The following is a 25300-nucleotide window of genomic DNA, read 5'->3' as shown; positions in this document are numbered from 1 at the left end:
ATCTCGGTCTACGCAGTCTTGGTTGGTAACGAACGTTTCGGACTTCATCAGAGCTGAAGACTGGCCGTCGTCTAGTCCCGATCTTAATCCGCTGGATTATGATTTATGGTCAGTTTTAGAGAGTACGGCTTGCTCTAAACGCCATGATAATTTGGAGTCCCTAAAACAATCCGTACGATTGGCAGGGAAAATTTTTCCCATGGAAAGAGTGCGTGCTTCTATTGATAACTGGCCTCAACGTGTAAAGGACTGTATTGCAGCCAATGGAGACCACTTCGAATAAGCTTTTTAAACTTTAAATTGTTTTATATTTATATATTAAACTAACACACTGTAAAAGTAATAAATGTTTAAATGTTATTTGCAATAGTTTTTATTTTTATTTTTAATTGTAACAGTATTTATGGCCAGACTAACTATATCACGGTAGGCAGCAGGTTGACTTTGCCTTTGGCATTGCTGACGTCCCTGGGCGATGGTAACCACTCACCATCAGGTGGGCTGTACGCTTGTCTGCCTACAAGGACAATAAAAAAAGAAGTCAAAACATTTGTAACATTTAATTAATGGTAATAATTCTAATGATCCTGGTCCTTTAGGTAATAGTTTTGACGTTTCTGAATAACTATTTCGTGGACTATTGAACCAGTTCAGGCTATCTTCGACTGCGCAGCATCGTGGATTGAGGTGTAGAGTGAAGCGATATATAATAATGATCCTAAAACTACTGCCAGTAGGGCATCTTATGAGTTAACACCACCCTGCCTATTTCTGTCGTGAAGCAGTAATGCGTTTCGGTTTGAAGGGTGGGGCAGCCGTTGTACTGTAACAACTCTCGGCGCCAGGTCATAAAGCTCGGTCTACGCAGTCTTGGTTGGTAACGAACGTTTCGGACTTCATCAGAGCTGAAGACTGGCCGTCGTCTAGTCCCGATCTTAATCCGCTGGATTATGATTTATGGTCAGTTTTAGAGAGTACGGCTTGCTCTAAACGCCATGATAATTTGGAGTCCCTAAAACAATCCGTACGATTGGCAGGGAAAATTTTTCCCATGGAAAGAGTGCGTGCTTCTATTGATAACTGGCCTCAACGTGTAAAGGACTGTATTGCAGCCAATGGAGACCACTTCGAATAAGCTTTTTAAACTTTAAATTGTTTTATATTTATATATTAAACTAACACACTGTAAAAGTAATAAATGTTTAAATGTTATTTGCAATAGTTTTTATTTTTATTTTTAATTGTAACAGTATTTATGGCCAGACTAACTATACACGGTAGGCAGCAGGTTGACTTTGCCTTTGGCATTGCTGACGTCCCTGGGCGATGGTAACCACTCACCATCAGGTGGGCTGTACGCTTGTCTGCCTACAAGGACAATAAAAAAAGAAGTCAAAACATTTGTAACATTTAATTAATGGTAATAATTCTAATGATTCTGGTCCTTTAGGTAATAGTTTTGACGTTTCTGAATAACTATTTCGTGGACTATTGAACCAGTTCAGGCTATCTTCGACTGCGCAGCATCGTGGATTGAGGTGTAGAGTGAAGCGATATATAATAATGATCCTAAAACTACTGCCAGTAGGGCATCTTATGAGTTAACACCACCCTGCCTATTTCTGTCGTGAAGCAGTAATGCGTTTCGGTTTGAAGGGTGGGGCAGCCGTTGTACTGTAACAACTGAGACTGTAGAACTTATGGCTCGAGGGTTTTTTATTGTTTAGATGGTTGGACGAGCTCAAAGCCCACCTGGTGTTAAGTGGTTACTGAAGCCCATAGACATCTACAACGTAAATGCGCCATCCACCTTGTTATATAAGTTCGAAGGTCTCAGTATAGTTACAACGGCTGCCCCACCCTTCAAACCGAAATGCATTAGTGCTTCACGGCAGAAATAGGCAGGGTGGTGGTACCTACCCGCGCGGACTCACAAGCGGTCCTACCTCCAGTAAAAAACAGCAGGGTGGCAGCATTTACGTAGTAGATGAATATGGACAGTTATTACTATTCACGTCGTCTCAGCTATCGCGTTACAAGACGTACAGAAATACATCGAAGTATTTTCATAATCGCAACTGTTTTATATTTAGCGCGTTCCCCGCTTACAGCTAACGTGTTTCAGAATGTAACGACCTCATTTATGTTTTATATTCTTTTGAATTTGTATTACGTTCGTTGACTAGTCCACGCCCGTGATTTTGTACGTGCTTTAAGCAATTAATAAATAACATTATATATTTTTAACACGTTTTTATTACTTGATGGGTATGCGGAATATTTAAACGTTATTTTTATCATGTTCAAGCCCTACCAGAACTATTTATATATTTAATTTACAGCAATAAATGGGTCAATGGCACATCTAGTATAAGGTGAAGACCAGTGGCCATAGACCTTAATGTTGCTACCGCTTACTTTAGGATCTGAGGTAGGTAGAAGTCTCAATATGGAACCCATTATTGCTTCGCAGTGTGCTCTTGTGTGCTCTTACTATCCTATCACTAGTAAATGGAATATTTAATTATAGGATGTTTGTTTACTACTCACGAGAACGTATCTTGTCTTTCTCAGCTGAGTGGTCACATCATCATGATGTGACGCCCACTATAAGAAATAGGGTCTTTTATACGTAATTTTTCGACATAAAAATTATTCGATGTTATTTTTATTAATAAGAAAGAAAAATAATAATATTCTATTTAAAAAAATCGATAACCAAAAATCAATGTCGGTTGAGACGCGATTAATTTGATCTGTAAAACTGCTAAAATTGCACAGTGAGTTCCGTATGATAAGTTTTTCGTATTCATTGTCTCCTAGCTAATACTTTCTCTTGTGTTAGGAGTGCCGGAAATATACACCAGGTAAATAAGATTACCGCGTATCGGAAGACGTAGCGTGGTTAGGCCTCCGACAAGATGGACCGACGACCTATTGAGGTTCGCGGCGATCCGCTGGATGCAGGCAACGCAGGACAGATCTTTGTGGCGAGGCTCGGGGAGGAGATCTATGTCCAGAAGTGGACGTCTGTGGGCTGATAGAAAATAAGAATACCTAATTATCTTTAACAACAAAACACTGACTGTGAAGAGTTGAACCTACATCCAATGTTCAGTGGTACAGTCATCATTCACTATACCGTACAAAGCAAACAAGGAACTTATGTTCCGTAGCTTAACTAATACAATTTATAGGTGGTATTGTATTGTAGAAAGGTATACCAGTATCCTACACTTTTCTACCGCGAATTCAATCGATTCTGAGATTTGACTTGACGTTTCGTGATTGTGGTTTGATATGTAACGGCTATGGTAGTTATTTAAAATAAGTTGGGTCGTGAGCTCAACCACATCTTCTTCTTTTGAGTCGGCATCTTCATTTTTGAAGGTCGCATCCAGTTTGATGGCTGTTCTCTCATTAGCCATTGCACAATTCCTCTCCACTTGTATCTAATTTCGTCAGTCCTGAGTGCTTTAGTTATAGACATGCCGGTAAATGATGCTCTTAGTTTTGGCCAGCCGGTATACATTTTTGTGACCTCGTGGTATTTCTCGTCGACATGATCTACTACCATCAGTTTTTCGAGGTTGTCAGGATTCCTGCGAGAAATGTGTCCAAAGTAGCTTAGTATGCGCTGATAGCAGATCATAGACAGCCTAGTTATTATGTAAAGTGTTGGTCCTACTGGTGGTAGGACCTATTGTGCGTCCGCGCGGGTAGGTACCACCGCCCTGCCTATTTCTGCCGTGAAGCAGTAATGCGTTTCGGTTTGAAGGGTGGGGCAGCCGTTGTAACTATACTTGAGACCTTAGAATTTATATCTCAAGGTGGGTGGCGCATTTACGTCGTAGATGTCTATGGGCTCCAGTAACCACTTAACACCAGGTGGGCTGTGAGCTCGTCCACCCATCTAGCAATAAAAAAAAAAAGTGTCTTATGTGGATATATGCCTCGCAAAAACCAAAGAAAATACTAGACCATCATGGTCATTGTTACTTCAGGTGTATGTCTTATAGCACGGCTTTATTTATTTATAAATTAAACGAGTTATTTTCATATATAACTTAACAATAAATCAATAAATATGTACAATGCCATTACAAAATAAATGTTTCGGCAATGAAGCTTGATCATAAGATAGCAATTAGTGAAATATGAGCCTTAAATTATTTTTAGAAATTTTCTTTTGATCTTATTTATTTTGCTGTAAGTGTGAATAATACGATTTTGTTTTTTCTAAAATGGTTTTTATATCGGCTAAATTAGGAACGCCGTAACCCTGATGAGGTCGTGTCGCGACCGTGACTTGTACCGTGTGAAATTAACTCGTAGTGTCGCAACCTTACAAATTAGGACATCGCCGTTTTTAACTGAAGGCTCCAGCTATTTGCTCCATCACCGTCCGGCGCGTTGACTGTCTGAAAATGAATTGGACTGCGGCTCTATTGCTCTTGTTCGTGGCTTCTGTCGTGGGTGAGTATTCGAAAATGAAAAACTTATTCCGAGGCTTTAACTTATGATTGTGAAAAAGAACAAGAAAGTTATGTTTAAAAAGATCATAAAAATTTTTAAATTAGGGAACTAAATTGTCGACAATAATCGTGTGCAATTGCTCTGAGAACAAGATTAATAAATAAAAAATGGTAACCTAAAACTGGTAAGTGATATGAAGGTAAGTGTACAATTTAAAAAATGCCAATTCCCCTTTTTTTTCATAAAAAATTACTTAGTCGATGAATTTAACGAAAAGTCTATGTTTCAGACCTCCAAGAAGCAGTTGAAGGCGACTGCTGCTCTGATGCTCAGAACACCGATGATGTACAGGAAGATCAGGGCCTGTTAGAGTTGGAAGCGGCTTGTCCAGAGTTGAGCGGACAGATCATAGGTGGGAGACCGAGCTCTGTCAGCAGACACCCTTATCAGGTGTCGATGGTGCTGAACGGTAACTCTTTCTGTGGAGGCTTCATCATCAGCAGAGACTTCGTGCTAACGGCCGCCCATTGTGTTCAGAAGTAAGTACATTTTATTTTTAGTTTTTTAAAATGAGATAACGGATAGACTAACTGAAGAAATCAATGACGTTATTGACCTTGAGAAATAAGGCTTCAATCTCTATTGTATTGAAATAACTTCTATCATACCTGTGTACATTAGTATGAATAATACTCTCGTCTATTGATAGTGATTTTTCCCCCTACCTATTCACTCGTAATCTAAGGGTCTAGCCGATTGGATCGCTATGTAAATTTTTTTTTGCTAATTGATTCACTATAGCCGCAGATCGTCCTTCTTGACTCCACGATGTGTGTTAAGTTTTCAAAAATGTTAAATCAGGAATTAGTACATATCAGTAGACTATCACAAAATTAAATCAAACTTGTTGCTAGAAATTGTTGTGAAGACATAACTTCAATTACATCAAATATCGCAAAGATAACATTCCTGGAATTTTTATCACACCTTTTTAAACGATGTTCTAAAAATGTTTATTTTGTGAAAATGATACTTAATGTCTTTGTGACAAGCTTCGATGTATAAACGGACATCTGCTACTTTACGTAACAGCTTTTGAGAAATCAAACCCGCAAAATTATAATTTGCGTAATTACTGGTGGTAGGACCTCTTGTGAGTCCGCACGGGTAGGTACCACCACCCTGCCTATTTCTGCCGTGAAGCAATAATGCGTTACGGCTTGAAGGGTGGGGCAACCATCCAACCGTCCAACCACCAACAACAAAAAAAAGAAATTAAAAGATATTCCTTTTATATTTCCTAATAAGGTAATTGCTTAGTAAATGTTGAAAGCTATTATTATATTTCTAGAGCTCTGACCTCTAAATTTCAACGGGTTTTAGTCTGCGACCTCAAACACGACGTGATCCGTTAAGAGAAACCTAAACAGACAGATTTGGCGTACCTAGTAATTGTCGCAATCGATTTCTTTGTATTTTTTCATAATGATTAAGAACAATTTTGAAATATAGTTACTACCGTTAACCACCATTGTGCCAAAATTATCGACGCCCCAAGGTTTTCCTTGTCTAGTTTTTAAACTTATTTATTTTCAAGTATCAGAGCAAGCTGTAGGCTATAGATCCCAAAATGACCCCCACAATTTCAAACTACAAGATGAAAATTCATCTTTACTGAAACAAATAGGATTGAGGTATTCCCCTGTGCAATCATTTCAACGACGTATTACCAATACCCAATATAGGAATTAGAGAGAGAGAGAGAGAGAGAGAGAGAGAGAAAAAGACAGGTAGAAATTTAACTGAGGAACCACGGTCGATTAAAGGAAAAATAACGGGAGTTCCATTAGTGTCATTCGGATTAATGGATAGACAAATGAGGACAGATATAGCGCTGACTGAGAGACGCAATTGGATACTGAACAAACATGACCGTTGGAATGTGTCTCAGTAATGAATCTTTGAAAGTTTATTGCTCGGTATTACAGCCATCAACAGAGCCATTAACAGATGTTTTGTTTGCGTAATCGTTATTTTAATGACCTATAAATAGTGCAGATTTAAAAATAAGACTAGAGGATGACCGAGCTTAGTTCGGTTTTTTTTTTTGATAAATTGTGTTTGTTGGAAATTATATTTAAATACGAATTACATACTGATATTATATTATATTATTTGTTAATTTCTTTCAATAAAAAAAAGTTTATGTTTTAGTTGATTATCGATAAAATTGATTATTAGAAAACACGAATAAAACAACCTTTTTTGAAAATCAATAGTAGCTAGATCGATTTATCGCTCCCGAAATCTCCTGTATACTAAATTTTATGAAAATCATTGGAGCCGTTTCCGAGATTCAGATTATAATATATAAGATTATAGTTCAGTCGTTAAGCATAGTTTCAATCATTGGTGGCAGATTTGTTGCTAGTTTTGGTAGGCAGCGGTTTGGCTCTGCCCCTGGCATTGCTGACCTCTATGAGCGACAGTAACTATTTACCATCAGGTGGGCCGTAGGATCGTCTGCCTACAAAGGCAATAAAAAAAATTAGTAGTAAAACACTTGAAGTTGTCGTTGCCTAAAGGATAAAAAGTTATGTGGACTATGTGATGAAGGGTTAACAATAAAAAGAAACTGACACTATTTATAAAAAAAAAAAAAATCCTGTTGTAGGTCGTATAATGCACTGGTATCCAGCTCCGGTCTATTTTTGGTGAAGTCTTTCTTTTTGGGAAAGTTTCCAAGATATCGTGTTTATATTATTATGTTGTCTATGGGTTATAGCAACCACTAGATTACAGGTTGGCTATGAGTTGTTCTCTCAGCCTTAGCTCAGCAATATTTATACACGTAAATTTTTAACTTCGATCGTTTATCGAAACCGGAGTCCAGTATTATTAACCTATATTACCAAAGACGCGATCAAAAGTGAGCACTTTTGAGTAGCTTTTTGAGTGTTTGAGCACTGTGATGTAATTAAAATAACTGATGTAAAAATAATACTTGATTAGATTTTAAACTACTGAGACTATAGCACAAAGCCATAGTAACAAAAATGGATCACACGTTTTTAAATCGGGTCATGGTATTTAAAATATTTGGCACCGGTACAATTGTAATTATTTTGAGTTATTAAACCGAGTACTTTCTCTTGTTGGGATAATATAGTCTAATGCGTTTGTTTGTTGGTGATTTCTGGGTACGAATACCACCTGCTCGTTTTACTGCAGACTTTGCTGCTAGTTCAGGGTACATTTTTCTGATACGGGTAAGATAGGTGGCGTACAGTTTAAAAAAAATGGTTAAGCTTCATGCTGTTGGCAACAGTTGAAGCCGAGCGCAGCCGCGTTGCACAAGCAATTGTCTAAAATATTCTCAGCTTGTAAGAGGACTAAAAACAGCTCCGGGTATTATTGACTTATACGTTTATTTATTTCGTCTAAAATACAGTTTTGTACAATACAAATACGATTCTGTTAAATCGTTAATCGATTCCGTAGCTTCCGTAGATTCCGTTAATCGATTCTATGTCATAGTTATAAAACATTCAATAAGAAATAATTAAAATTCTTCAAAGTTACGTTGAATAGTGTCCATCCTAGAACGCCTATTCTAATTTATTTTAGTTTCTAATAGATAGCTTTACGTGCATTGCATTATGGGATTGGTGGCATGTGAAATAATTACAAATTTATCTTTAAAAGTATTTGGAATTATGAAAATGTTGAATTATTTCAATACTCTAGTTTACAAGTTGATCTCCAAAAAATCGTAAATCGAATCGATATACGTATTTTCCAATGATATTTAAACATGAAATGTAAAACAGATATACCAAATTTGGGGACATAACCATTTTTTTCAAATAACCAAGTCAAGCTACCAATTGCAAGGTATTTGAAAATTTTAAAAACCCATGCATGTAGAGCCGCGTACACTCTTAATTATTAAATCAATACAGAACATTATAAAAACGTTACGAGAATATTTCATACACAAATTATTCTCATTTCAGTACGGTTCCAAGCGCTATTCGCCTTAGGGTTGGCAGCACACGACGTGACTCCGGTGGCAGGATAGTCAGGGTGTCCAATGTGACTGTCCATCCACAGTACGGAAACCCGCAGTTTGACAATGACATAGCTGTGCTCCGCTTGGCCCAGCCGTTGCCGGTCAATGCTGCGATACGGCCTATTAGATTGCCACAGAGAGGCCAGGCTGTGCCTCTCGTCCGATTGACTGTCACTGGATGGGGATTGACTGCTGTAAGTTGTCCACTATGTTTTCAATTTAGATAATTTACTCCTGATCACTGCATAGCAGTCGTTGGTGGTAGCGGCTGTCCTAACATTAGTGTCAGAAATTTACAGAATTGTACTGCCTATGTCTATGGGCCGTGGTGATTCGCACTATCAGCACTGATTGTCCATTTATCGATGCCAAAAAATCCTCATAAAATAGCTTTAACAATGTTTGCCCAATATCATTTGGACTCACTTTTGTTCTGTGGGTGTTTTGGACAAAGCGCATTATTTGTCCAGAGATGATTGGTTGTTATATATATTATTATATTGTATTAGCCCACCGCTACACCAAACTTTTAAGTTAATATTAATTAGTATTACACATTTGTGCTCACACGAATTCTTTTTTATTTTTATTTTTTATTGCTTAGATGGGTGGACGAGCTGACAATACACCCGGTGTTAAGTGGATACCGGAGCCCATAGACATGCCGCCACCCATCTAGAGGTATTATTATGAGTTCTAAGGCCTCAGTATAGTTACAACGGCTGCCCCACCCTTCAAGCCGAAACGCATTACTGCTTCACGGCAGAAATAAGCGGGGTAGTGGTACCTACCCGTGCGGACTTCACACTAGGTCCTACCACCAGTAAACAAGAGGTCCTGTTAACTGATAGACTGTGGCTGTGGTCTCTAAATTATTAATATCCTTGGATGTTCACTCTCATCTCTACGAACCCATTGTTTCTTTTTTTAATTTCTAGCCTCGTGGTCGAAGAATTCCTCGTATAATGATGGAGGCTCAAGTACCAGTTGTGCCTCACTGGTTGTGTCGCTTGTCCTATGGTGATGCGTTGACCGGGAGTATGTTTTGTGGCGGCCATTTTCTTATTGGAGGAGTATCATCCTGTCAGGTAAGCATGTATCCAAGTATATTGGTTTTTGTTCACTAAGATGGGCCTTCAAGCTACACGTGTTAACCACATGCCAAACATCTAAACTCATTCTGAGACAGTTTTTCCTTTATTCAAGCACCGTGACAGTCCTATCCTTCAAACCAGAAGCTTTCACATCAGACACTGGCTGGACGGTGGTAGTCACCCACGCGGACTTGCACGGTCTTAGGAGACCGATCTTAATGGAGTTTGTTTTGGGAATATTTTATTACGGATTTAGTAGACCACTCTTAATTGAGTTTGTTTCATTCTTAGAACATCTTGGTTTACAGGGTGATTCCGGAGGTCCAGCAGTCTTCAGAGGGACAGCGTTCGGCATTGTATCATTCGCCAGAGGTTGCGCCCTTCCATTGTCCCCCACCGTGTTCACCAACACAGCGGCCCTTAGAGATTGGATCACGGATAACACTGGAGTTTGACGAGCCACATTCATATTTAGAATTTTAATTTTAAAATTTGTTTGTCGCAAAAGCTTAATGAGTTGCTTAAAATTTTTCAGTATGTTTTGATTTAAATTTATTGCATTCCTAATGTACTGCAGTGTAATGCTGAAATTTTTAAGTTTGTATTTAAAATGAGTTCATCATTTTGCCCGCTCCGCTGTAACTATCGCTAAATGAATATGCTCTTGTGATGTCTACTGTCGCGATACTTCGTAGGACATTCCTAGTAGTGCTAGCAGCAACTTCAACCGATTTCATACCAATCTGTTGAATATCTTATGAACGCTTCGGAGACAAACATACATTTTATTTTTATTGAATGTTGGCAAGTTCTCAATCGCGTCCTCGATATTTTGAGTAGTCTTTTAGTTAACGCAGCGATGCGATGAAATAAAAAAAACTTTAACATCGTCGTTGTTAAACAAATATCTGCTATGTGCAGTTTTTGGAAATTTAGAAATTTTAAAACATAGTCATAAACAAATTTTCACATAAAAAGAAAAAAATAATGTTGCTGTATTTTTTTGCGCACGGCAGATTCGTTTAACTTTGGTACATGGTGTATGATCATGAGCTCACCTAAATAACTATTGTTTTAATAATTTTAAATTTATTTAACACGGGATGAGTATCTCACGAAACTCGTCGGTAGATCACCGTATGTGACTGCGTATTAACAACGATCCCTTTCTCCTGGACCTATTATGCATTACAGCGCATATCCAAGGAATTTCATATAACAAAAAAGATACTGGTATAATCAAAATGGTCAAACCGCGATACTGTACGTTGGGTAGTTTCCTATTATAAGATAAAGATTCCGAAATCGAAGACAGCTGGTAGAATTGGTGAATTCAAAAATGATTTTGTTAAAAATAACGTATACATGTTTTGATAAAGATATTTGTACAGCACGCAATGTACAGTACTAAAAATAAGATGACGTGCGGGGTCGACGACCTTGCGCGACGCGGGGAGACGTCCGCTGGCTGTGTTCGATTCTTAGACTTTCAGTAATTTTCTTTCCAGTTCCGGAAATTATTACCACATAGATACTAACTATGGAAAGTAGTATCACATTTCCAGTCACACGTGACCTCACGTGAGAATGATAAAAAACACCTCTCCTCTACTTATTTATAAATTTTACATTGTTACAATGAAAATTTACAGTATTATTGTGGTATTTGATTGAAATTTTAAATTAAATTAAAAATAATTTAATTTATAAAATTAGATAGTTATTAAGTCATTATGAAATTAATGTTTTGTGATTTTTATTTATTATTGTACCGATCACCTGTTAATGGGGTCAATGATTTGTATTTTTATAATTAATTAGAAACGGAACAAATTCGTTTCTTTAAGGTTGTTTTTTTGTTTTTTAATAAACTGTGATTGTCCTTCACGCCTTTTAATCACATTCATTTGACCCAGAACCTTCTGACTAATGGACGAACAGATTGCTATCACCTTATGCCTAGTCCTACCTACTAATCTTCTCCATTTATCTATATTTTCTTATTTAATCATCATCTGTTGTGTAATGTACCTATAAGTTCATTACGCTTAGAAAATGAATATTGGTAACGAGTTACAGGTAATAAGAGAGGTAATCGAGGGTGTATCGAATACTAATTAAGACCGTAGAATGTAATAATCAAATTCTCGTTATTTATCTACTACACTTTATCTTCTTACTTGCAGTGATAACTGAGTTGCCCAAAGCAGTAACGAAGCCTTTAAAAATTAACATTAACTCAGTCTTTTTTCTCCACAGGTATACGAAATGTTTTTAATAGGTTATCAGTTCAGGGTCCTGTCACCGATCTTTACGATCCACTGGGGTCTCCAGGCGAGGCGTAACCGTCCTCTCTGGCGCGAGAAGCAAAACGAGAAAAACCGAAAGCATTTCGAGACTTTCAAACGCGAACTGTTCGCCAGATACCGGAGGGATCCTCTACATCTCCTGAAGAGACCACAGCAGAAGAAAACATAGGCTTCGCAAGGCCGTGCGACTGCTGTTGCCGGCCTTATAGTGACACTTGTGTTTTGGACAATATGATCGTTGGTTGTATTGGCACAATTAGACCAATGTTTGGACAAATTTGGCTTTTGTAGTGTAGCCTGTATATCGTATATTTTGGTCAGTTAATCATTATTTTATGGCCTAAGCTAGATTATTTTAATGTGACTTAATATTTTCAAAAAAGAAGACGGTGGCTGATGTACGTAAACCGTAAATGTTAATATTTACTACCAGAATTGACGTAGGCTGTGCTGTCTCTGGAAAGAGAGCACCGTAATGCTCAAATATTGTTTGGTGGTAGGGCGTGCAAGGGTTGGCACCTCCGCCTATATTGGACCCTGTTTGGATAGGATATTCTTTTTTCCCCCTTTTTGGCACTTCCGATGTGATTTTTTCACACCTGAATGTGGAGGCCTTTCGTAATGGCTAGATCACTGGGTCGTTTAGGCCTTAGTCTATAGGCCAATGAAAGAAAAACACAATTATTTAAGTTAAGATTTTACAGTTTTCATTTTTTATGATCTAGTACTGAAATAACTGCAAGTCTGACTAATGTCAGATACCCTAGTATGGACAACAAGTGATAGAAGCAAGTATTTTTAATTAGTATCATTACGTTGCAAATTAGTAGTAGGAAGTGTATTTATTTAGTGTAATTCAGTTAAACGCGTTGACATATTTAATAATAAGAGTGTTATTATTTTATAATCAACCAGCGACTGACTTGTGAAAACGGTATGCGCGATCTCCTGAAATGAGCGCACCAAAATCGGAATATGCAAATGTTAGTTCTCTATTTTAATTTATTTCAATAGACGTTAGTGTACATGACAGTTGCAAACTAATATTCACGTTTGAGAGTATTTTTGAATACAGTAGATATTGCTATCAACATGAGCGATGATTATACTTATGTTCGGATGCGTAATGTGCGTTGTTTCCGGTCCGGTGAGCTTCCGGGGCACATCCAAGGCATTGTACTCGTATGAAGTGTTGAAAGCTTGATCGTTCACACCTTTATGAGGTTCGCATTAGAATAGAAAAAAATATATGACGTATAATACGCATATAACTGTAACTATACGGAGACCTTAGAACTTATCTCAAGGTCGGTGGCGCATTTACGCTGTAGATGTCTATGGGCTCCAGTAACCACTTAACATCAGGTGGGCTGTGAGCTCGTCCATCTATCTAAGCAATAAAAAAAAAAGAAATATAAGCTGAGGTTTTTCTCAAAAAAAGGAAGACGAAGCTAGAGAAAGACGCTTGACTGAGATCACGAAACCCCATCAAAATTTTTGAGCTAAGCTTAGGTACACCTCAAAACATACAAGCAGATTAATTTATTTTATAAATTTCCATTATTATTGCACGCAGTAACTTTCTTCGTCACGAAGTCTATTATTCTTATAAAACATGAGGAGTCATCTCCGATCTGCCGGAACATGACCGCTTGCTTATATCTTTCTTTAGTGTAAGAAAACATTGTTATAGCAGTTACTCCAACTTTTTTGTTCGAATGTGTAATTAATTTCACTAAATCGTATTTTAAAAAGTAAATTCATTTCACTGGCGATTTTTATATTTAAACTACAAATATGATGTTGATTAATGAGGCTTATTTCCTCTTATGAATGTAATATTAGTGTTACACACGGAGTAAGTTTACTCATAGTTACTATGAGCACGATTTAAAAATGTAAGATAGTTAAACGTTCCTAATAAATATGTCCCAAGATGAATCAGTACAAATCACTTGTTTGTATTTATGTATATGTTGTTGTCGCTTTTGTTGTTAAAGTTATACCATAATAATTAAGGAAAATAATATATACTGGGTTGTATTTGAAGAAGTCGCCGGCCGGTTTGAAGGGTGTACAGCAGTTACATGACATTCAAGTTCTGACGTCTGCGGGTCCCCTTAATGCCGTGAGCTTATTTGAAGACGGCGACATTGTATAACTTTTGAAAATATTACCGCTCCATATGTAGCTACAGTGTTGAATAATCGAAGAGGAGAATGTAAGAGATAATCATTCTCTTACATCTAGAATTGACCTCTGGTAGTCAATCTTTTTTCATAATCTATTTAGTGATAATCAATAAAAATAGATCAATTTTATGTTGTATGTTATATTAAAATTATGTTTTTATTGTCACTCTGTGAATGTCGGTTCACTAACAACAAGAAAAGGTATATAATGGTTTTAAATAATTTAGATAATAGTCTTTATTTAATGTTATATTTTTAGTAAAATAAGTTTTAATTTTGTTGATATAATTGATAAATAGTTTTTATTTTGTATATTTTATTATTATTTTGTTTTGTAATAAAGTTTTTGAAGTTTAACGCACATAAAAATAGTTTAGTGAATTTATTCAAATTGTTTAGTTACATGGTTAGTGCAATTTATTTATTATCTATGTATAGGTGTACCAAATATTTTGATGTTAAAATATTATTATATTACAGTATTATTAGCTAAAATCATTGACTTTTCTATTAACTTGACTTTAATGATAGAATCATTTTTCGGTTACAATTACAGATGTATTTACATGCAACTGATTGAATTTTTTTATTTATTGTTATCATTTATTTAATTTGTTTATGTACAACTTTTGTCCCTTGAAATTTGTACATAAATAAGCCGCAAATAAACATTATATAAATTATAAACTGATATTTTTATTAATTAAAATAAAATTAAATATTATTAATATTCATTTTAGAACGCCATCCGCCGTAACAGAAACAGATTTACCCATTTAAAAGCTTCGTGTTGTTATAGTTTTTAAGGTAATTTCAAAACTAGTCAAACAGATATTTCGTTCGCTTTTTTATGTTTGAGGTATTACTGGTGGCCCGGATGTCTCATTAGTTTCTCCAGGACAGGTGGGCTAGCAAAAGCTCAGCCAGGAGAGGTGGGATTTGCTAACAGCTGCCCGAGTGCCTCCAAAGGAGACTTAACAACTCAAGAGTAGTTCGCGAATGAATCTACTACCGGATCGGAATCACGACCCGCTGAGAAGATCCGGCGAGAAACTCAGAGGGCTGATGTTTTTCTCGCCGGATCTTCTTAGCGGGTCGCGATTACGTTGCTAATCGCTCGTAAAGTAGGTGGTACTGGTGGTAGGACCTCTTGAGAGTCCGCGCGGGTAGGTGCCACCACCCTGCCTATTTCTGCCGTGATGCGTTTCGGTTTGAAGGGTGGGGCACCCGTTGTAACTATACTTGAGACCTTAGAACTTATACCTCAACGTGGGTTGCGCATTTACGTTGTAGATGTCTATGGGCTCCAGTAACCACTTAACACCAGGTGGGCTGTGAACTCGTCCACCCATATAAGCAATTTAAAGAAAAAACTAGGTACTTTTCGCAGCTTAAAATACTAAGTAATAATAAAGTAATGCCGCTTCCTCAGTGTAATTGAGGCGGTCGTCAATGTGGCGGGCCAGTCTTTCAGGCTTGGACGTTTCTTCTGTTCCAAACGAACGAAATGGCTCGTATTTGGCTCCGTATAGCAGAGAGACGCTCAGATTCTCGATAGTTTAAATTTGATGGAGCTCTTGAATCCTGTGTGGGATTATGGTGCTCTTTCCGCTAGGTAGTGTATGCTCCATAGGAGTTCATCCCGACTTTTTGAAATTTCTGCGTTCATTGATCAATATACTGCTAAGCTCTGAAATGAGATTTCCAAAAGGAACCATTTTTCAAAACGCTGCTTGGCGGTAGAATTAACTGTATTCCTGTCATAGTCAATGAGCGATACATGGAGGGAGGCTCGGCCGGTGGTTTTTACAGTAAAAAATATGTCATTGGATTCAATGCATAAGGATGATCAGTGCATTGATTTGTTTATATACATATAACACTTTCGAAGATCCTAAGCATTTTATTAAAAAGAATACCTCAGGATCATCTTTATACATCCAACTCGGAATCGCCAATTCTAAGTCTCGTATTGTTGCTGCTGCTGATATGATTATAAACCCAGTCCCATATGGCAGGATGCGAGAGTCGCGTGTAGACTCCTGGGAAATTTCCTCTGGCACAACCCAAGCCCCAAGATACCACGCCGATCAGCTCTCCTTCGAGGGCCACTGGACCTCCGCTGTCACCCTGTCAAATTTTAAATTTTAAATACTGTTAATTAAAATGTGTGGAATATTCTCGATAATTCTAGGGATGTGGTATAGGCTATAAAAGCGCTGCAGAGATGGCACGCAGTCAGTCTGTAATCGGAACTACTCGAAGCGAAACAGCGTACGGATCACCTGAAGCGAAGCGGAAGAAGCGAATTGAGAATTTTAAAGTGTTCTGTGTGTGTTCTAAGTGTTTAATACAGTGTTAACTTGTACTTCGGTAGATTTTTTTTATTTATCCCGAACCCCAGCGCGTAACAATATTCTTTATTGTGTGGAAAATTTAACAGCTTCTTTCAAAATTAGCGTTATTTCTTTTGCCATTGGACAGTAGATCGTTCAATAATCACTTATCAAGCCTCAGAACAATAGGTGTTTGCCGAACCTCATACATAAAAAAACGGCGTAGATGTCGGCGTTTTGGTGCCTGAAGTTGAAATCTTGATAGCATAAGAATATGTATTGCATTTGCATCTTTAATTTAGCGCTTATATTGTGCTATGAACAGGAATCTCGACGTCAATAAGTCTTGCTGTCTCATAGCCCTTAGACCAGTGAAGACCAGTCTTACTTGACAAGCATCAGGCGAAGACTGGATGAACGATCCGGCGCAGAACATGGATGCGGGGTCTATGGCCTTGCGGTTCAGCGCTGATCTCTTGCATAGTTTCATGGGAATAGTTCGGATCGGGGAAGATTGCAGATATGTTGCGGACGGACCACCCTCCTAACAAGGAAGAAGGATGTTAGATCATTAGTAACTTTTTGACGTTATACTTCTTTAGGCGCGTTATGAAAAATTGATGAGAGTGAAATTTTACGATGCGCGCGCACCGTGACACAAAATTAACAGAATGAATTTGCCCACTAAGTCGCTCATTACAATACGACCGACGTAACTTGGCGAGTCTGAATATAGCCCCAAGTGAACTTTCCGAACCGTACCGAGAATTACCGAATTTATACGATGTCAAGAAAAGGGATGTCCAATATGCGTGTTTGAGGATGTTGTTTAATCGATTTTTTTTTTAATTTATTTAAATTTAAATAAAAAATAAAAGAAATAAATTTAATAAAAATAAAGTATAACTTCTTACGCGCGTACATAAGTACACGCACCCTTTTTTATTTATTGCTTAGATGGGTGGACGAGCTCATAGCCGACCAGGTGTTAAGTGGTTACTGGAGCCCATAGACATCTACAACGTAAATGCGCCACCCAATTCAAATTCAAATTCAACCATCTTGAGATATAAGCTCTAAGCTCTCAGTATAGTTACAACGGCTGCCTCACCCTTCAAACCGAAAAGCATTACTGCTTCACGGCAGAAATAGGCAGGATGGTGGTACCTACCGGTGCGCGCTCACGAGAGGTCCTACCACCAGTGATTACGCAAATAATAATTTTGCGGGTTTGATTTTGATTACACGGTGTTATTCCTTTACCGTGGAAGTCAATCGTAAACATTAAAATTTGTTAAGTACGTAATATATTTCATTAGAAAAAATTGTATCCGCCTGCGGGATTCGAACACCGTTGCATCGCTAGATATGTACAAATTTATCTGTGGTACAAATGCACCGGACGTCTTATCCTTAAGGCCACGGCGACTTCATTCGTTCGACGATTTTGAATACATACTAGACGCAAGTTTTGTCTTTTGTAAATCATGATGATAATAAGACCAATGATATTGCCAAACATTGGCAACATCAGATTGATATGTATTGGACGAACTGATAAATGGATATGTATGTGCTTAAGTGATAAACAGTACATAGGGTCAGCCTCTCAGTTGGTAGGGACTCCCAAGATCAAAAGCCATCTGCTCAACCTGTACCTGATAGTTGTTTTTTATTGCCCTTGTAGGCAGACGAGCATACGGCCCACCTGATGGTGAGTGGTTACCGTCGCTCATGGACGTCAGCAATACAAGGGGCAGAGCCAAGCTGCTACCTTCTGTTAGTTGGATCTTTAGAAACGAGAATACCGGTCACATTATCTACTAGGCTATGGACACAGGTTTTGCGTGGGATGTAGGGGTTGCAATGTGGGGAAGAGGGAGATGACGGTATCATCGTAAACATTTCTTTAATCCAACTCACCTTAATTTTCCCCCACCCTGAAACAACAGCCAACTTATTAGCCAATAATCTCTTCTCGCGGTCTATAAGTTTCAAGGGTAGTATTTTGTTGGTGAAGCGGAGAGGTGAATACAGGCGGAGTAGTCCTACGTCGTTGGCCTTGCTGCTGCTTAAATATGACGGATGGACTAATCTTTCTTTGACATCATACATTTCACCGCCATGCGATTTCCAGGACGAACCAAGGCGGATGCTCAAGTTTGCCACTAAATGTCTGAAGGAAATGGAGATGTTTCTTATAAAAAATGTGTAAGTACATCGCGACCTACTAACGGTGAGTTCTCTTGAGCATACTTTACGTTGAGTACGTCTAAAAAAATGTTCAGCAATGGCTGTTAGGCTTCTCGTATGTATCTTTCTGATATACAAAACACAGCGAAAATAATTCTCGAATTGTATACAAATTTAATCTATACAAATAAATAAAATTGGAGTGTCTGTTTGTAATATTGAAATAACCGCTTTTTACTACATGCATATGAATATATTTATATACGGTACATACACCAAAGTAATATTTTTTACAATTTTTGTCTGTCTGTTTGTTCCGGCTAATCTCTGGAACGGCTGGACCGATTTTGACGAGACTTTCACTGATATGTATCTGATGATATAAGGAGTACTTTTTTAGACTAGCTTCGTCCCGCAGCTTCAGCCGCGGTACGACAATAACCGCGGGTAACATCGCGGGACTCAGCTACCAATAATAAAATTTTATGTTTCCGAAGCGAAGCGAGGGCGGGTCGCTAGTCAATAATAAAATTTTATGTTTCCGAAGCGAAGCGAAGGCGGGTCGCTAGTGTAACATAAAACTGGAAAAAGTACCAGTAAAGTGCGTGTTTAGTCTAGAACAAATAAAAATGAAAAGAAAACTACATTCTCATGCCTCGAGCTCTCGTTTATAAAGGGTACCATCCAATACGCCTCAACAAAAATCTATGTCTATAACAACGAGACTTCATTTAGTGGCAGTAAAAGTAAAATAATAAACGTATAAAACCTGTTGTTACCAGCAACCAGGAAAGGCTTCTGGGCCACCAGTAATCTTTTAATCATAAATAAAGAGACATCAGCTCTAAGTTTACTGGTGGTAGAACCTTTTGTGAGTCCACCCGGTAAGGTACCACCGCTCTGCCTATTTCTGCCGTGAAACAGTAATACTTTTCGGTTTGAAGAGTGGGGCAGCCGTTGTAACTATACTGAGATCTTAGAACTTATATCTCAAGGTGGGTGGCGCATTTACGTTGTGGATGTCTATGGGCTCCAGTAACCACTTAACACCAGGTGGGCTGTGAGCTCGTCCACCCATCTAAGCAACAAAAAAAAACCACCTTATAAAACGAAATGCTGCTTCACAATAGAAATAGGCAGGGTGGTGGTACCTGCTGCGGGTTCACAAGAAGTTATGATTGAAACAAAAATACTGACCTTCGTCAATTTAACGTTGTTGACGCGATCTGATCGCGCAATCAGACTTCAATTAGACACGATCAACTATTTTGAAATGTGACACGAAATATTATTGGAATAGTTAACTAATCATAATTTTACGTTTTCGATAAGTTTTTAAATTGTAATTACGTATACACAACTCACAAAGCATAGCGTAAAATTTCAGTCGTATGTTCTTTGCTGACATTTACATACCTTTTACACGATAACTTTTTATTACATACTAGCTGACCTGGCAGACTTCGTAGTGCCTCAATCGATAAATAAAAGGCCTAAACTTTTGTATAAAATAAACTTAAAACAAACAAAAGAAATCCGTCCGACACGGGACACATCAAAGGAAAAACAAATTTTTTATTTGTTTCCGAGCATTTTCATATTTATTTACCTTTTAAATCTTCTCTGGACTTACTAAAATAATTCAAGATCAAAATTAGCCAAATCGGTCCAGCCATTCCCGAGTTTTAGCGAGACTAACGAACAGCAATTCATTTTTATATACTTATTTATAGATTATTGTCTTTACTTTATTCACATAAAGAGGGATTTTTAATCGTTTAGAACTCGGTACTTACTCATGATAACTGTTTGTGCTATGCGCCTACAGAGAACGCGGTCTTTTCCAAGCTTTCGGATAAAATACAGACACGATAGCATTGTATATCGACAAAACAAAACGCTCCACTCGACGGCCCTAACGCTACAAACCCAGTATTATTCTCTGCAAGGTATCGCTTCTTTCACATTGAACGATATATTCGCACTCCGTAAATCCCATAAGACTTTTACATAGAGGCAGATATGTGTCGTCGGTACCCGAAGGATATAGATAGCTGTTTTACATCGGAAAAAAATACACCCAACCCTCGAGCACTGTGCGCCACTGTACATAGCAATTTAGGACGACAAGAGTGCGCGGAGTCGTACATGTTGCTCTATGTAAAACTTTTATCACGTCGCGTTCGGGGAATTCGAAAATAGCAGGAAATACTCCCGAAAATAGCACGTGTCTCAAATTTTATTAGTCGATCCACAAAAAATCTGTTTGTTATTATATTTTTGTTTGCGGGACAAAATAAATATGTTTTAAGGCCAAATTTTGCTGTGAATAAGTGAATTACAGTATTAGTTGAAGAAAATCGCAAGTGGGAAGACGGGTCTCCGTCCCATTTGGCGCTAAGCAGGCGACCCTGTATGTCAGCTCGAAGTCCCCATAACGCTGGAATAAATACTACTCTACCTACGTTACCGAAACAAAAGATTGCTTCGTGATACAATTCGTTGTTACATAATATGTCTTCTTGCTGGGATTTTACGCTGTAGACTAATTTTTTTAACAACTGTTTAAATAAAATCTTATCCTAAAAATGTTTTTTTTTTTTATTTTATTTTTTATTGCTTAGATGTGTGGACGAGCTCACAGCCCACCTGGTGTTAAGTGGTTACTGGAGCCCATAGACATCTACAACGTAAAGGCGCCACACACCTTGAGATATAGTTCTAAGGTCTCAGTATAGTCACAACGGCTGCCCCACCCTTCAAACCGAAACGCATTACTGCTTCACGGCAGAAATAGGCGGGGCGGTGGTACCTACCCGTGCGGACTCACAAGAGGTCCTACCACCAGTAATTACGCAAATTATAATTTTGCGGGTTTCATTTTTATTGCACGATGTTATTCCTTCACCGTGGAAGTCAATCGTGAACATTTGTTGAGTACGTATTACATTAGAAAAATTGGTACCCGCCAGCGAGATTCGAACACCGGTGCATCACACGATACGAATGCACCGGACGTCTTATCCTTTAGGCCACGACGACTTATACAAATAATATTTTTCATTCGTTCATTTTGTCAATTGAACTTCCTCAAAATAAAATGAGAATACCATTAATGTAGCTGAAGTAAATTTAATATGCATTGTAACTCAAAAACTCCTGGTCAGATTTAAATGGGATCATAAATTGGGATTAAGCATTCAGGGGCTTTCAAAAAAATCATCAGCATTTCAAAATTGGTTCACTCAGAAAAAATATTTGAGATAACATATAAAAAAAAACCGTAAAAAATATGGATTTCGGTTGCCTCTGAAATCGAGTGGCATCTTGACCCGTGTTTGACCCCAGCTTAAGACGGAATACATACCTCAGTAAGCAATGTGCGGCGGATATAATCCATATCTCAGTTAGTATGGTTCCTCCACAGATCGGGTAGACTCTGTCCCTGATGGAGACCTGCCATGGTACCGAAGATATAGACGTGTTTTGTCCATACACTATTCTTCTGGTCGAGCCTGTATTTCGTTTTAAAATAACAGCTGTTAGGTGACTTATCACTACTATCAGGCAAAAGTTTTGATTTAAAAATATCAAACTCATGCGGTACCACCGTGCTAAATGTTTTTGTCGCTAAGCATTAATACAATGCAAAACAAATGTAATTGCTATTTAAATTTCCTTGTCTCGAGGTTCGGTACCACTCGACATCAGATTGACGAGACCTTGTCTATCCATCGACATCAATCACGAAAAGACCTTTATTTCTTTCTCAGAATAAGCAGTCGTAGTATCTCAAACTGGGTTATTACGTTAGACTGTTTATTCCGTGGCAAATAAATAATTAAATTCCACGGTGCTAAAGTTCTTGAGAAGTTATAAAAGATTAATACGTTTTAAGAACAACTTAAATAGATGGAAGTCCTCGTGACCCGGATAAAAGGTCTAGCATGCACCAAGCGACCCACCGATGTTCAAACCTCATAGGCAGGTACTAAGATTACTCTTAAAATAAATAGATATTTAATTCATTTTGACGTATAATATTCACAATGAAGGAATAATGGTGGAGGACCTCTTGCACTGGTGTTAGGATATCTTGTGAGTCCGCACGGGTAGGCACCACCACCCTGCCTAATTCAGCCGTGAAGCAGTAATGCGTTTCGGTTTGAAGGGCGGGGCAGCTGTTGTACTGTTAAAATTGAGACCTTACAGCTCATGTCTCAAGGTGGGTGGCGGCATTTACGTTGTAGATGTCTATGGGCTGCGGTAACCACTTAACACCAGGCCGTTAGCTCGTCCACACACATAAGCAATACATAAATAAAAGTATCATGCAATTGAGAAATAGAACTCAGGTCGTAAGGTGGTACCGGTAGTTAGATCGATCAATCCGTCTCTGTAAAAAAAGTAGCTAGAGGTTCGATAAAATTCTTTACGCAGTCCACGCAGTATCTATCTATCAACACCCCTGCTTTAGGTTTGCCTTAATCGAGTTAAGCACAGATAAACAAGCTCTTACCTGTAAGCTCAACTGATCGTACACCTAAAAGAAACATACAAAATACTCATGAAACTCCTTGGAGTTGGAATTAAGCAATAGGTTTGCTTTTTCCACGCATTTTTTTTAGGTATAGATTTATAGATTCACATAACATTATTGTCAAACTGAATGCGTTTCCATCTGTGACAACTCAATATTAAGTCGGTTGCCTATATACGACTATCTAGGCATTTACAAAAACACCAATTTATATCTTTTTAAGCTCAACTCACGGCTGTGTTCAAACTTAACATACACTTCTACACATACTATTTAACATACCTACGTTACTATTGTTGATCGAAGTACCTACATATAAAATTTTAGCATAGGCAGTTGAAGAATAAGGTTTTCGTAAAATTCTTTGCGTAAGGAAACAATTTGGATTTTATAATGAGACAAAAATACACTACATGACATATTGCTCGGTGGAAAAATACGTCCAATATAACTGCAACATTGGTGACGTCACCGCGCAGTTATCAACTCAGGAGAGTAATTCAAAGCGGCCGGGCGGCCATCTGTCTTCTTTCCTTGCGAGAGCACATGCACTGGCCTAACACACTGGAGTTAGTTTAAAAGTATTACTAGTTGATAACATTTTTAAATGCAACCATATCCAGAATTGAAAGGTTATTTTGGTGGTAAAAATGTTGCAAAACTTTAAAAAGTTTAAAATTTTGGAAAAATATCATAACAAAAAAAACATCTTTTTAGCTATTTTAATGGAGTAAGCTTTATTGGAGTTCAATTAAAAACATCGAACTGTTGATGCGCATACCAAATAAAACGCGTATTTAATTACAGAGATAAATGTAAATAAATGTAACTATACTTGAGACCTTAGAACTTATATCTCAAGGTGGGTGGCGCATTTACGTTGTGGATGTCTATGGGCTCCAGTAACCACTTAACACCAGGTGGGCTGTGAACTCGTCCACCCATCTAAGCAATAAAAAAAACTAAAAAAAAATGTCGCGTATTAAGTGGAATGTCGGTTAAATGTAATAATCTTTCACCCTGAATACCTAATGTGACCTAAAATCAGACTTAATTCGTAATTCATAAGATCCGACTTAATTCAACATGAGCCCTAAAGTTTTTGGAAACATCAAGATCAGACCACTCACCAGTGAGCCTCGACAGTAAGGAGTAATACATTAGCTTGTATTCCTGTTTCACTCTGGTCTTGTTTAAGAAGCCGAGTATATTAGATTTCTGAGATTCAGCATTCTCAGCTAACCAACCGTAATCTAAGGCTGGTATCGAGTCTAGCAATATATTTTCGCAATTCGCCAATACGAAATGTAAAAATAGAACCTTTAGGAGCATTGTAAGATTGGATTTGATTGATTTGTCAGTTGTATATAAAATGGTACGTGATAAATTTGTTTTTTATTAAACGTCCGACTCTTTTATAATAGTTCTTTCATTGATATATTGCAGGCGTTGTTTTTTTCTATGTCATCTTGTGCACTCTCCTTGTACTAAGTTGATTTCAAACGTATCATTTTGTATTACTTGTATTCACTATTTTCGGTTCGTTTTGGATTAATATTTTTCTGTTTACGCCTTTGAATTCCACAGATAATTTATAAAATGAAAATCTTCATTAATTTAAAAGGAACTCGAGAATTGAAAATTCTAATTGAAATACATAAGGATTTTTATTAATTTTAGTTTCAAAACAGTTTCATTATGCATCAACGCTATTCATTAAATAACCGTGAAATAAGATTTTATATTGAGTTACTTCGTGACTAATCAAATTTCTTCTCAGTGTGTTGACTTCGTGTTTGTGTAGTTTTTATAATAATATGTTGTTTGTTTAAATTATTTTATTGTTGTCGATTGTCAACAAACTCGGAGCCTATCTGTTGTTCAATTAGAGTAGGGCTCATTGACATAGCTGACATGAGGTCTCAAGCTTGCTGTAGTGTAACAATGGCTATATATATATTTCTTCTGTGCGTGTGTTTGTCCCCGAACTCCTCCTAAACGGCTGAACCGATTTTATTTAATTTTCTGTGTACCTTCAGGTGGATTCGAGAATGGTTTACATTTACAAATAAGCCCTGCAGATGGCGC

The 25300-nt window shown here is 37.7% G+C and overlaps 3 protein-coding genes across 3 annotated transcripts in view; 2 read left to right on the top strand and 1 right to left on the bottom strand.

Moving 5' to 3' along the window:
• The window catches only part of LOC101741912 (beta-1,4-glucuronyltransferase 1), a 31029-nt gene extending 16199 nt beyond the window's left edge, over nt 1-14830 (top strand). The window contains exon 6 of the mRNA XM_021348118.3: nt 11902-14830. Within this exon, the coding sequence (XP_021203793.2) occupies nt 11902-12120 (219 nt within the window). The 3' untranslated portion in view covers nt 12121-14830. The remainder of the gene's footprint in view (nt 1-11901) is intronic.
• On the top strand, nt 1934-11525 carry LOC110385223 (trypsin). The gene is made up of 5 exons (XM_021348120.3): nt 1934-4476; nt 4766-5015; nt 8493-8742; nt 9487-9636; nt 9951-11525. Exons 1-5 carry the CDS (start codon nt 4428-4430, stop codon nt 10095-10097), a joined length of 846 nt encoding a protein of 281 aa, XP_021203795.1. The 5' UTR covers nt 1934-4427; the 3' UTR covers nt 10098-11525.
• A 1196-nt stretch (nt 14831-16026) lies between the features above and the next one.
• Nucleotides 16027-24544, bottom strand: LOC101742055 (trypsin). Its single transcript, XM_021348131.3, has 6 exons — nt 24343-24544; nt 23192-23215; nt 22040-22187; nt 18403-18655; nt 16868-17023; nt 16027-16273 (listed from the first exon to the last, which is right to left on the bottom strand). Exons 1-6 carry the CDS (start codon nt 24542-24544, stop codon nt 16076-16078), a joined length of 981 nt encoding a protein of 326 aa, XP_021203806.3. The 3' UTR covers nt 16027-16075.
• Nucleotides 24545-25300: the final 756 nt, after the last annotated feature.

Source organism: Bombyx mori, chromosome 13 (genome assembly GCF_030269925.1).
Source record: "Bombyx mori chromosome 13, ASM3026992v2".
In the NCBI taxonomy this organism is placed as follows: Eukaryota; Metazoa; Arthropoda; class Insecta; order Lepidoptera; family Bombycidae; genus Bombyx; species Bombyx mori.
This window is presented reverse-complemented; position numbering and strand designations above follow the sequence as displayed.